General features: G+C 49.6%; 1 protein-coding gene across 2 annotated transcripts in view; it reads right to left on the bottom strand.

Annotated features, from left to right (window-relative positions):
• Positions 1–12,518, bottom strand: part of LOC142880287 (glutamate receptor ionotropic, delta-1-like) — a 206,504-nt gene extending 193,986 nt beyond the window's left edge. For both annotated transcript variants that reach the window (XM_076014089.1, XM_076014090.1), the window contains exons 1-2: positions 12,309–12,518; positions 10,280–10,435 (exon numbers count right to left, since the gene is read on the bottom strand). In XM_076014089.1, coding sequence (XP_075870204.1) covers positions 10,280–10,435; positions 12,309–12,387 — 235 coding nt within the window. In that variant the 5' untranslated portion in view covers positions 12,388–12,518. The remainder of the gene's footprint in view (positions 1–10,279; positions 10,436–12,308) is intronic.
• Positions 12,519–13,250: the final 732 nt, after the last annotated feature.

Genomic DNA, 13,250 nt, shown 5'->3' on the forward strand with positions numbered 1-13,250 from the left:
AACGAGTCAGTCTTTTGAATGGCTCTTCAAGCTGCAGCTCAAGTGCCTGACACAGGCTGAGTTGTTTGAATTGGTTTGGGGAAACAACAACATGGAAACAGCCTCTCAGCTTCCACGCTGCTTTAGCTCCATATCTGGGCTTTGGTGACATCATGCAGGGTAAAAGTCGTGATCCTCGGACTCGTGGTTCTGGAGGCCGCCGCCGCCGCCGCCGCCACCGCAACCGCCACCAGGGGTCGATACAGACGCCAGGGCCCCGAAGTCCGGCGCTTGGGATTTTAGCCGTCGGGGTAAATTCACAGCTCCGAGTGTCCGGGCCAGTTTTCGCCGAGCGCACACATTTTGTTGTCTGTTTGTTTCTGGTGGGATGGGCGGGGGTTGATTTCACTGCGAGAGCTTACACACTAGCTTAGCCTCGGCCTGGACCACATCCATGTTGCCTGGCCGCAGTGGAGGCCCGGCCGGCCGGCGGCAGGCGGCGGGGAGCCGAGGGGGGTTGAGGGGAGGGGGAGGGGGGCATGGCGAGGCGGGGGTGGTGGGGGTGGGAGGGGTGGGGGGGGTTCCCCGGTGACAGATGGTCTCCGGGTGTCGGGACGTCTTTGGGGACGAATGCAAACAACGACTTTCCGGGGACACGACGGCGTCTCTTCATCACCGAGGCTAGTGAGCCGACACCACGATCTCAACCCCCCCCCCCCCCTTTCCCACACACACACACACACGTCTCCTCCGCAGACTGATATTTAACAGCCTCTGCTCGCCACTCCATTTCGCCTCGCACCTTTAACTCCCTCTCCACTCCCACCCGGGTGGGAGTTCTCCTCACTCCTCCTCCTCCTTTTCCTCCTCCTCCTCCTCCTCCTCCTTCACTTCTTCCTCCTCTTCCTCTGCAGCTTTACTTTCTCTCCCCCTAAAATAAAATTGCACCGTCTGGCGACGCACGTCATTCATTCAGCGGCTGATTTATGTCTTTTGGCTGAACTCCCTCCCCTCTCTCCCTCTCTCTCTCCCTCCCTCTCTCTCTCCCTCCCTCTCTCTCTCCCTCTCTCTCTTCCTCCCTCCCGCTCGCTCAGCCTCTCTGAGAACGACTCCCGTCTTCCTTCCTGCGATGAAGTCGTCCCGCCGCCAACGTTGCAGGTGGCGGGTAGTAAATTATACACACTTCCCTCAGAGCAAGTCTGCATGGAGGAGAGGGGGAGCGTGTGTGTGTGTGTGTGTGTGTGTGTGTGTGTGTGTGTGTGTGTGTGTGTATGTGTGCGTGCGTCCACAGGCTTGTGGCACTTTTGCGACTCGGAACATTTGTTAAAAGTAACACTGCGGTTTGAAGAGTCCTACTATTGGCTGTGATCGTACGAACGCACACACACACACACACACACACACACACACACACACACACACACACACACACACACAAAGAGATAAAGAAGCACATTCATAACATGCCCACACACATACACACAAACAAACAAACAAATCCTCTCCCACCATTCAACAAGTTTCTCCTCCTCCGCTCTCCTTTTAATATTCATCCAGATTTTTGTTCATTTTCATATTTTAATTTCATTTCATTTTTTATTTTTTTATTTTAAACCTTCTGACCTATCAAAATGCCATGTCACCTGATGTATAAAGGTAGATTTGAAACCCCCCCCCATATAAATATAACCAATGCATTTCTACTTTTATTGTCCCTGCTTCTCTTCGCCAACCAAATTTAAGTAAAAAAAAAAATAAGCAACAAATTCTGGTGATATTCCGCCTTCAGTAGATTCCATCTACATTGCAGCTATGCACACGGAGTGAATGGCACTGCAGACCACCCGCCATCAGCCAATCACAGCAGCATGTCGATAATGCCGAAGCAACGGCGGCGCGAGCCGAGAGGAATGGCTGCGGTGGCAACGCGATGCGACGGAACACAGTGTGGTTCATCAGCTTCCATCTGATTGGACGGAACATCTCCTGAGGGCAGCCTCACTCAGCGCCGTGCTGTTCTACACACTCACACACACGCACTCATTCTGTGTCACAGGAAGCCCATTGACTCCATGGTCGTTAGCTGCCTTGTACGATGTTGCTTTCTAGCGAGTTGTCACATTGCGAGTTGTGCTAGCAACCCAGACGGGTTGCTGCCGGTGCCAAAAAAAATCTTTTCAGACAACAGTGGGATCGGTGGTCAGGCGGTGCTAAAAGCGACATGCTTGGGAACATGACGGCGCCGCGGCAGGAACAGTCTGTCAAACATGAGATTCTTCAGCACCCATTAAAAATCTGTCCGCCTCTCAAATAGGCGTTGGGGCGTGTTTGTCCTTCAGAGAGCGGGTCCAACCATTAGTCAGGCTTATGGTGGCCCACCAACCCCCCCCCTCCCCCCCCTCGATGAAACATGACAAGCGTGGAGAAAGAAAAAAATGAGGAGAATCACTTTCCAGTTGTCAGTGATTAAGGGCGTTTTGTTCTGGCGTTGACGTTGGGATGGATGGAGGCATCAACATGCTACATGCCAATTCATTTCTCATCACAGACCAAACATTCAGATTTCCCCAAAACAATCAATATCATGCAAAGAGGAAGCGTGTCACACTGTTAATAAGAAAAATGCACCGACTTCGTCTTGCATAGGCCTACCGTGCATAAAACACAACTTTTAGGTCCCAATGAAGCTCCATCTTGTCAGTGAACACATCAAACACAACTAAAGTCCTCCTTCCTTTACTAAAAATAAAAAGTGATGTCACAAAGGGCACTGACATTCAACCCAGATTAGTGGCCACGCCTCCCAGCCAGGTAGACCTCATCATTTTCACATCACAGACCAAACGTCAAGATTTCCTGCAAAACTCTACAAACATAATCGACTGCCAATCAAATCAATCAAATCATAATCACGTGAGGAAAAGTCTTCAGCTCTCTTTATGAATAAACAAATGCAAGTATATTTTATTTATTTGTTTACTTTTCCAAGTGAGTTTCAAGTTGTTGTTTTTTCTTTACGACAAACAAAGTGTCCTGCTTCCGAACAATTCAAAAGATTCCTCCCAAACAGCGTCTCGGATGACATTTAGCAGAGTGCCGAGGTTTTTTTTCCTCTGAATACAGATCAGGCGTGGCATTTAAGAGCAACCAGGCTTTTCTGAAAGTTAATCAGCCCGCTGAGCCGTCTGAATCAAAAGGCAGAAATACTTTTTTTGGGCAACTTTTTAAAAACATTTTTTTTATATCTCTACCCCTTCAACTAGGACTCTTAAAAAGGCTCCGTGTTCATTTTTTTTTTTTTTTTTTTAAAGAAAAGGTTTTTGAACTGTCAAAACAAAATATACTGTCCAGCCAAAGTGACGCCGAGGATCGCAGCAAGATACGGACACCGAGCCGCTGTTCCACTTCTGCACCGACAGAAAATTCTGTTGCCGTGAAGCGGAAAAAAAGCCTCTAACAGCCTTGACCTGCCTGTGCCGCCTTCAAATTTTGCTATTTTGCTGCTAGTCCTCCTGTCCCTGCTCGGAAGGCCGGCCACGATTGATTCCACTGATTAAAAGTTGGTGGGAAAGATTTTTTTTCTTTTTCTTCTTCTTTTAAACTTTGTGTCGGTCACGGCTGAGCTTCGTCCAGCAGAGGCCCCCAAGAGTGTCCTACCGACACCAGGAAGCAGGAGATAACAGGTGCGCGTGGTAAACGATCAGTGAGGTAAAGAAAAAGAAAGAAAAAAAAATATAAACTCTCAGTCTTCACTCTTCAGGGTGAAAAAAAACAGAAAAAAAGCTGTTTACTCCTCACTTGTTGTTTTTGCACACTGACTCTGCTTGTGCTGCTGAAAGCGCCCAAAGAAAAACATCTGTCTGACAAGACGTCAGCAAACATCTCTTTGCAAACATGTTGACCCAGATACCGAGGAGGGAGCGCCCATCTTGTTGTGAGCAGTTACAGTAACTTTTTGTTCAGAAAAAAAAATAAAGGTCTCAGATTTTGGAAAATTCACTTTCCAGGCGAACAATCTCTGGACCCACTTTCTCAGTGAACTGCCAACACACGACACCAAGGACACGCGTCCATAGAGTTCCTTTGCTCGCTCCTGTGGAAAACGTTGAGTTAAACTCAACCCCTCGCGATGTCGGAGGATAATTGCTCAGGTGACGCAGCCCCAGTCTAGGCTCTCGGATTAAATTGTAATCTAAAATGGGTTTAACATGGAATTCATAAATGTCAGTTTTTGGTGGATTTTAAGAACAGAAATGACAGAATAATGGAAATGATTCTCATCCTTTTTAATCTCATCCTAATCCTCATCCTCCCGATCATAAACCTTTTCGTCCGTCACCATATTGTGAGCGTCGTCATCACACTCATCCTCATCGTCCTTATCTTAACCATCATTTCTTATTGGAATTATTCCTCCTCCTCGTCCTCCTCCACCTCCTCCTACCCCTCCCCCTCCACCTCCTCTTCCGTGAACTTGGCCTTTTCGCCGCCCCAACAACGGCGAACTGAAGGCAGGCGCCGAGCGGCTGCCCCCCCCCCGGCGCCGTGCAGGGATTAAACGGCAAAGGTATACCTCCGGCTGACGCCGCATCACTTAGCTGATTAGGACACCAGCAGGCCTTTACACAGCCCATTGAGGGGTTTATGACAGATTAAAATAACCGCTGGGCAATTAACAGGGCCCGGCAGAATGGCCCGATGAGCCTCTCTCGCCGTGGAGCTGGTAACCAAATGTTGGGGGGGGGGGGAAGGAGGAGGGGAAAAAAAAACAAAAAAACAAACAAATCCATTACGATGATTTATGTGGCGTTATAAAATTCAGGGGGACAATAACAGAGAAAGGGCAGCATTCCATCACGTTTAGAGCACCGCGGTGTAATGAGTTGTCACGCTGCAGAGCATCACTTGGAAGATATTATTCTGGCCATGCAGATACTCTCAAAGAAAACCCTCATTTCCCCTCTTCTTCTCGTTATTAAGGAAACAGGAAATGTACAGCCGGGCCCTGAACGCCTCGCTGGGGGAGGAGGAGCACAAAGAGCAGCGACTCCATTCCTCCTTCACGTCACCTTGGCAGGGGTGATGATGGAAATGGAAGGTCACCGGCGTTTGTCAAAGCCACTCGAGGGGGGAAGAACAATCAACAAATTACGGCACATTAGAGGAAACGACTTTTCCCTTTCGCTAGCTGCGGCCCCGCGGCTCTACCGGCTTCCGCTCACCTCTGAATAAAGAGTTTTTGTAATCTGTGAGCATTTCAGTGGGAGCGTCACACACAACCTTTATTGTAAACGATTTAAACGACCGGTTTAAAAAGGAGGCGCTGCTTAACACCCCCAGATGTTGTAGTTTGTGCTTCTCGAAACAAATCTTAAGCAAAACAAACCGGGTCCCTGCACAACCCTATCCCCCGACTCCCAGTGGCGAGCAGACACAAACTGCGATTCCAGTGCAGTTTTTCGCAAGATAAAAGTGATATTTCTAAAAAATGTTGACAAAGCACAATTGCGATTTGCAGGTGTTTCCATTGAATGGTGAGAAGCGCATAAGCCATAATGCACGTAGAATCTCGCCGGACGAGATTACGCTTGCTTTTGTTTGTTTACGTTGTTATATTTTTCTCTTTGATTACTTCTAAAAAATATTCCGTCTCTTCCTCCGTCCAAACATAACGCGCCATTTTCACTTGAAGTGAACTGGTCACGTGACCCCGTACGTCATGTTCGCCATGCACAAGTTCTCCTCCCACACCTGCAGAAAAGCTGACGTTGGAGGAAAAATAAATTCCCCTCCTCTTACTTGTATGGCAGGATTTTTGCATTATATTCCCAATCCCATCCCTTCCCGACCCACAAACCCCGCGCTGTGACCGTTGGGGAAAGTTGAAGCACGGGGCTCAGCCACATCCCAGCTAAAATTAAAAAGCTCACGTCCTCCAAGCAAATCCCTTACACAGGATAAAGTCTGAAATATGCATAGGTGGGATTTACATAATCCAGACACTGTCCCCACCTACCTGCGCCATCCTATTAATAAAATGTGAGACAAAAAAGAAAGCTCCTAAGGTCTTTGTTACTTAAGTGTACTTATCTGGCTTACGGGCGACAAAACTCCACTTTGAAACGGAGCCGTCGGGGCGACTGTGGGGTTCAAACCTCAAGATGAGAGCGAGGACCCCGTCTTTTATCAGCCTCCGTGTTCACATACATGCACGTCATGCTGTTGCACTCTCAGGCAGCAGGTTAAATATACATACAGCGCTCAAGTGGTCGGCAGTCGAGGTGTGAACTTTATTTGAAAACCCGACAAACATCCCCGCGGGGAGGCGTGATGATGGTGGGCGGGAGTTTCCGTTTAGAACTGATCCAAACAGGAGCGCTCGCAGCGCCCTCTTGCGTAACCACGTCACGGGGGTTCTTGACTGATGTCGCGTCCCTTCACACTCCACTTCACATCGGAACCAGACAGATGAGTCGTTCACAATGCATGAAATGAATTGTGAATAACGCAAATGAATAAGTGAACGGCGCCGTCTCTCGATGAATTCCTTTTTTAAAAATCTCATAAAGACGATTTACTGCCTTTGCGAAAAGCTGCACAAAGTACAAAATGCCATTTTTCTACTGAGTGAAATCATAACTAGAATGGGATAAAAATTTATTGTGTCAAAGATTTCTATGATTTTTTTTTTTTTTTCAATGCGAGTTCGCTAAACTCTCTGCTCTCAAGTCTTTTTTGGAGCGCTTTGCCTGTCACAACTTGCTGCAGCCTGAGTTGCAACATCCGTCAAATCCACTACGAATAATCTCCACTCCTCAAAAAAAAAGAAAAAGGGTCATGTCTCCATCACCCCCTCTATCCGTTTGGTTGCTCCAACAATATTTCGGAGTTGTTCGCTTGAGCCTTGAGCCTTGGTTCCGCCAAGTTGGTCCCTCTCTTGATCCAGAGCCCGGAAACTTGACAAGTTTTCTAAGCAGGGGGTCCACCAGCAGCACAGGGCTCAACCAATCAGCTGTGCAGCTGCCCCTGGAGGAGGCACAGCTGAATAAGACTTACAGTATTATGACAGTAAGAAGAATGTTGTAGTCTGCCATTTCCATCTTCTATGAGGTTGATTTATATACACAGGTACAGCTTAAAAAAAAATTTGAATATTGTGGAAAAAGTTGAATATTTTTTGTCAGTCGTGTCAGTAAGTTAAACAGTTATCTCATATAGATTCATTACGCAGACAGTGAAATAATTCAAGCTTTTGTTTCCTGTGATTTGGATGATTGTGGCTTACAGATAATGACAACCTAAAATTCAGCGTGTCACAGAAATAAAATATCACAGAAGACCAATCAAAAAAAGGGATGTTTTCAAAACAAATGTCAGGCTCCTGAACAGTACGTTCATTTCTATGCACTGAATGGTTGCTTGGGCCGCCTTTTGCATATATACATATATATATATTTATACGTGTATACACACAAAAACACAAAGCCAGGCAGGACAAGACAGCTTCCACTGGTGTTTGCAAAACTTTAGATGTAGAAATGCCGCAGAAAGTCCTGAATTTAAAGGTTTTCATTTCAAACGGACAAGCTTGAAACGCATTCAGAAAGCCAGGAGGCGTTCTAAGAAGACATCCAGGCCAGGAAGATTGAAAAAAAAAAAAAAAAAAAACAGAATAAAACACTGCTGTATATTCTGCCTCGCTGACAGCAAACAGATCAAGACGGTCAGAGATTTCGGCAACTTTCAGAAATCTTTGACCAGAAATCTCCTCACATCTTGCCGCCGTGCGCTGCTGTTTTCTCGTAGCTCAACAGAGTTAAAGGCACTTAGTTATGATTCAACATCTTCACATTCATTTGTCACAATACAAATGTTTTAAGAAGCAGCAAGTGCGTTTAAGAGGCAACATTTGGAATCTTTTTCTCGTTAAGGAACGTCAGCCACTTCCGACGGCTGCCGCTAAACACCTCATCAACTTCCACCGCCTGCTAGGAAAGCTGCCATCAGTCACTTCCTGGTTTTTAGGTCAGCCAAAATGAAGCTGGCTGGGTGTAAGACTTCTATGAAAAGATAAGGCTGTTTGAAAATACTGCCGGATGGAGTTTGACAACGCGGATGAGCAACATTCCAGAGTTCTAGAGTTGGAGACCATCCAGCTTGGTGGGAATCTGCTGCCGTCGCCGCCGCCGCCGTCAACCCCGGGACCTCATGACACGGCGTTTAGAAACGTGGCTGATGGCAATTTTCGGAATTTCTCCCTCACGGTTGCTGAAATCGCCCCCGAGTCGTTCTGCTGCAGCCTATAAATAGGCCAGCATCTGCCAGGAGTGGTCGGGCTACCGATCCATCCAGCCTCGAGCTGTCACCACCGCCACCGCCACCGCACACACACACACACACACACACACACACACACACACACACACACACACACACACACAGGGGCAGCAGCGGTGCGACTAAACAGTCGGAGTGTTTCTGTGTGACGCCCTCGTCTGGTGGATCAAGGACAATGAGGAACAAATAAGGGCAAACATGACGCTGCACGTCCTGGCAAAGTCTCCGTCATCACATCACTCCGATCTTAATTCTCGCACCGCTGCTCCCCAGCCCCACCCACCCATCCTCATCTTTATTCAGGCCTTGATCATACTGCTCCCTCCTTGCCCAGTTTTATTTTAATATATATATTTATCCTGGCTGCTCCTCATGGTTATTCTCCTCCTCATTGCTCCCCTCACCCTTAATCTCCCCGTCCTTCTTTACATTCACCCAACTGCCCGCCTTTATCGTCTCATTCCCATTTCTCACGACGCTCCCACCGGCCCTGTTTTAGGCGCCCCGCCTCCGTCTCACTCTCGCTCTCCCTCCGTCTCTCTCGCTCGCTCTGTGCCATGTAAGACTGCAGGTACCAAGTGGCGCGGTCGCAGCGGGACGATGGCGAACAAAAGACCAGAGTGAAAAGGTCAACGTTGCGGCTCGTCACTCAGCACTCCATCTCCAACCCTCTCAACGGCCCCTACCCCCCCCCCCCCCCATCCCAACCACCCACTGCTCCACATGTCTTCGCACTTACAACTAATGGTTTTCCTTGGTAAAACAAATTTAAGATCTTTCATGACGTCAAATCAAAGGTGACAAAAGGCGGCTCAACCAGAGCCAATTATCTCGGGATCCTTCATTCAATGAGCTGCGATGACGCCGCGTAAGCCCCGCCTCTCCTCAACCCTCTTCCACGTCAGGTTCGGCGCCCAACAGGCTCTGGCGTCCAGCCACGACACGGGTCCCACCATCACAGTTATCAAAGCAAAGACATGCAAACGGGTTTGCACATGTGTGTCCTTTGAAACTGATTCCGCAAGAAACAACTTAAACGGAAGGTTTTGTGCGCCGGCAGTCCAACCTGAGCGAGTGTGTGTTAACGTCGGGCCTGCGACTCGATTTCCATAATGAGAAAAAGCCAGAGTGAACTGGAACTGGGGGACGCCCAAGACATTTTTATGGACCACAACCAAATGAAAATGGATGATTACAGCCCAAAAAAGAAAAAATAAGGCAGAGCGTGTCGTCCATTTCCGGGTCTTTCTAGGGAGTCGCAATGACTCGTCGGGGGGGGACAAAAGTACGGGCGCGTCACTTCGTACAGAGGACATTAACACTTCCTGAAGGTCCCCGGGAAACTAATAAAGCCTTAATGATTCATTTGAGTGGTGGATTTTTTTTGTAAAATCACTTTTCACACACAACTGCGCAGGACAGAAATAACCTTGACTCTTGTGGTTGTAATTGCGTCGGTGAGCCGACTGCCTTTTGGAGGAGCGTAAATCCCAGGCAATTATAAGACATGTCAGGCTGGCGAGACGTCCCCTTTTTTAAAAAAAAAGGGTAAAGGTTGGTAAATGTGCATTAGCGGGATTCCGGCGATTATTCTTCAAAGAGACACAAGCGGGCAGAGACACCTCTCCTGGCTTGACTACAGGAGCGGAGAACTGTGGCTGGATTTGCTACTTAATCACATTTGAATTGCTCAGCGGCGGGTGTCGCTCAGTGCTTCCTCCCGGCCAACCAACACACAACTGAAACGTGATTCGGTGCAGTCGCCAAAATAAAAGCCAAGAAAGTTCACAAATGAAGACACGTACCGGTTCACATCATGACACAACAACCAACAGAAGCTCTTTTCCGAAACAAATGCAAAATCGGGGACAAGAGCAGGACTACCCCCCCCACCCCCCCACCCCCTCCACTCCAACCCACCCCAGCACCCGCCCCCTAAAAAAACCCAGAGAGGCTTCCTTACCTTCCTGCACAGCCTGGAAGGGATTGTTGGGCTCAATCAGCTTCACCGAGTGCGTAATTTTCTCACTCTGCAGAAGATCGTCGTTCAGACTCAGGTCTGAGATGGCGAGCTGGAAAATCTCATCGTCTCGCACGGCGTTTTCCTCGAAAATGGCACCTGTTGAACAAGAACCAGCCTCCAGTTAATGATGTGAGTGGTGGGTGGGGACGGGGTTGGGAGGGTGAATTGTTTTCAGAAGAACGCGAAATGGGGGGGGGGGGGGGGGGGGGGGCGGGGGAGCTTTGGAGGGAGTTTGTTTTCATCCTCGGTGAAAAGGTGTCGCACGCGTGAACGCCAAGAGAAATGCAGCTTTCCTTATGTGTATGTGTATGTGATTGTGTGTGTGTGTGTGTGAGTGAGTGCGAGTGTGACTGCGTGTTGAACTTGTGCGGTGGTGACGGGGGAGCCTGTGGGTGGAGGGACGTGCCCAGACTTCAGCACCGAGGACAGCGACAGCCTCAAATCCTCGCGTCGGTAGCGCGGAGAAGCTTTAAACAGGCGGCCGTGGAGATGAAAAGGCTGCTTCTGGATCAGCGGCACCCAGCGACGTTGCAGGCCTGTGTGGGAGGCTGGAGGTTTTTTTTTCTTCTTCTTCTTTCGCTCAGTCGCCCTCCTTTCGCTCCCCTCTCTGTTTATCAAAATGGCAGCAGCTGGTTATATTTTGCTTTTTTTTTTTGCGTGTGAAGGAAACATATCGCCAAAAAAAAGGGGATGGGGGGCAAATTTCGGGAAATGAGAAATATAACAGGGGACAGCGGCACATCAGCCAATATTATCTGGATGGAGTCCCGCCGCTGTGTGAGCCAGGGAGTGAGTGAGTGAACACCTGCTGCTTGCCAGACTGTTGCAGCAAAAGACTGAGCAGCAGCAGCAGCAGCAGCAGCAGCAGCAGCAGCAGCAGCAGCAGCAGCAGCCACGTTGGCTCTCTGTGACATTGACGTTTTTATCTGAGATTACAATGCCAGTCATTGGAAGAGGCTACCTGTGTGTGTGTGTGCGTGTGCGTGTGTGTGTGAGTGTGTGTGTGTGTGTGTGTGTCGGGAGGAGGGGACACACACATTGAGGCAATTACTCAGTGCTGAAACGTGTGTGTGTGCGCGCTCGAGAGAGAGAGAGAGGGAGAGAGAGAGAGAGAGAGAGAGAGAGAGAGAGAGAGAGATGAGACGATGAGGGAATAGGAAAAAAGGGGGCGCTGGACGTGACATACTGCAAACAACTCAGCAGCAGATCAGAAGCAGTCACGAAGAGTTTAGAGCACCGCGCGCTCACGCGCTTCACGCGCACAAATTAAAACGATTGGAGCAGCTGTAAGGTTTTGAAGTTGGAGAACAAAGCGTCTCTATGCGTTTAGCATCTCTAAAAACCAACCCCCCTACCCCACCCCCCCTCCTCCTCCGTCCTCCTGCCACCTCCCCTCCTCCCTTCTCCAACAGCACCGTCTTGATATTGCAGTCACGTCCCGGTGAAAGTTGAGGCTTGTCGGATACAGACAAGAGATAGCTTGGTCTGCAAAAAAAAAAAAAAAAAAAAACCGCCAGAGCCATTTGGCGATTAGACGCTGCGCCGCTGCCGTCAAGCCGCAGCATCTTCCGGCTGTTTCCGATTAAACGACGCATTTAGTTTAGTTTTTTTTTTTTATTTATTTATTTATTTTAGCACAGCCCCTTACGTTGGAATACGCAATTTGCAATTCAATGCCCGACATTAGAAAGCGTGCGCAAATGAGGCTGGCGAATATTCAAAGAGAAGGTCAGACACCGGAGAGGAGGGGGAAAAACGCCCAACTTTTCAACTCGCTCCACATCCAAAGTCTTCCCGAAAGTCGGGATGCGAGCCGACTCCACCGTATTCCTCCCGCCCTCTCATCAAATCCCTGCAAATCGAAACGCAGCGGCGTTGCGCACCTGTCCGTGCCCGTCCGCGGCTACCCCGGACCGAGCGCGCGTTGTCTTGTGTGCGTGCGTGGCCGTCAGCAGCCGAGCCGCCTTACCGATGTGTATGATGGAGTCCGCTCTGGCCGAATTACACTGCAATATCCACAGGGAAAGGCAGATCAGCAGCAACTCCATCGCGGGGTTTTTCTTGCGTCGAGGCGGCTCATCCACAGAGCCTCACTCGGCTATCCTGCGCTGTCCAAACGGAGCGACCAGATAAAAGGAAGGAGGAGGAGGAGGTGGAGGAGGAGGAGGAGGAGGGGGAGAGGAGGAGAGAGAGGGGGGGAAACAACACACACACACAAGGAGAGAAGGAGAGATGATCAAAACCCGGAGCACGACAGAAGCTCGGTCCTTCTCCCGGCAGACGGCAGCAGCAGCAGCAGCATGAGACCCGGACCAGGGGATTCTGACAGTTCTCTCTCTCTCTCTCTCGCTCTCCTTTTTCCCCCTCTCTTTTTGCCCCTCTCAAAAAAACCACCAGCAACCCGAGAACCACAAGTGGACCACAGGAAGGTGGGCAACCGGAGCAGATGGGGGGAAGCCGAGGTAAGAGTGACAGGTAGCCGGGTTCCCTCTCTCGCCTCTCCTCCTCCTGCGCTCCGGCGTCTAAAGCGCGGCGAAGCAGCTCGAGGTGGGTGCGGGTGGGTGGGTGGGGTTGGGGTGGGGGGTGCGGTGCGGAGGAGGGACACCCTCCTAACTAACGTACGCAGGCACACATATGTGGAGATGCGCGCGCGCAAACGCACGCACGCACGCACACACACGCTCGCGCGAGTCCGGTTTCTCGATCACGTGACTGCAGAGACTTTGACGACTACACGAGCCCGTGGTGGAAATGATTTGGACTGGAGCCGAGGAGAGACGCGACGAGAAGCCGGAGTCACAGGCGCGCGAACCGCAAAGACCGCGCGACCTCCTTACTGGGAAAAAAGGGGAGGGGGGGGAGGAGAAAAATACGCACGAGTCCGTGCCAACTAATTTAGGGAATAATAATA

This window comes from Nelusetta ayraudi, unplaced genomic scaffold (assembly GCF_046127955.1).
Source record: "Nelusetta ayraudi isolate G7.1 ecotype Tasmania unplaced genomic scaffold, CSIRO-AGI_Nayr_v1 ptg000165l, whole genome shotgun sequence".
Taxonomy (NCBI): domain Eukaryota; kingdom Metazoa; phylum Chordata; class Actinopteri; order Tetraodontiformes; family Monacanthidae; genus Nelusetta; species Nelusetta ayraudi.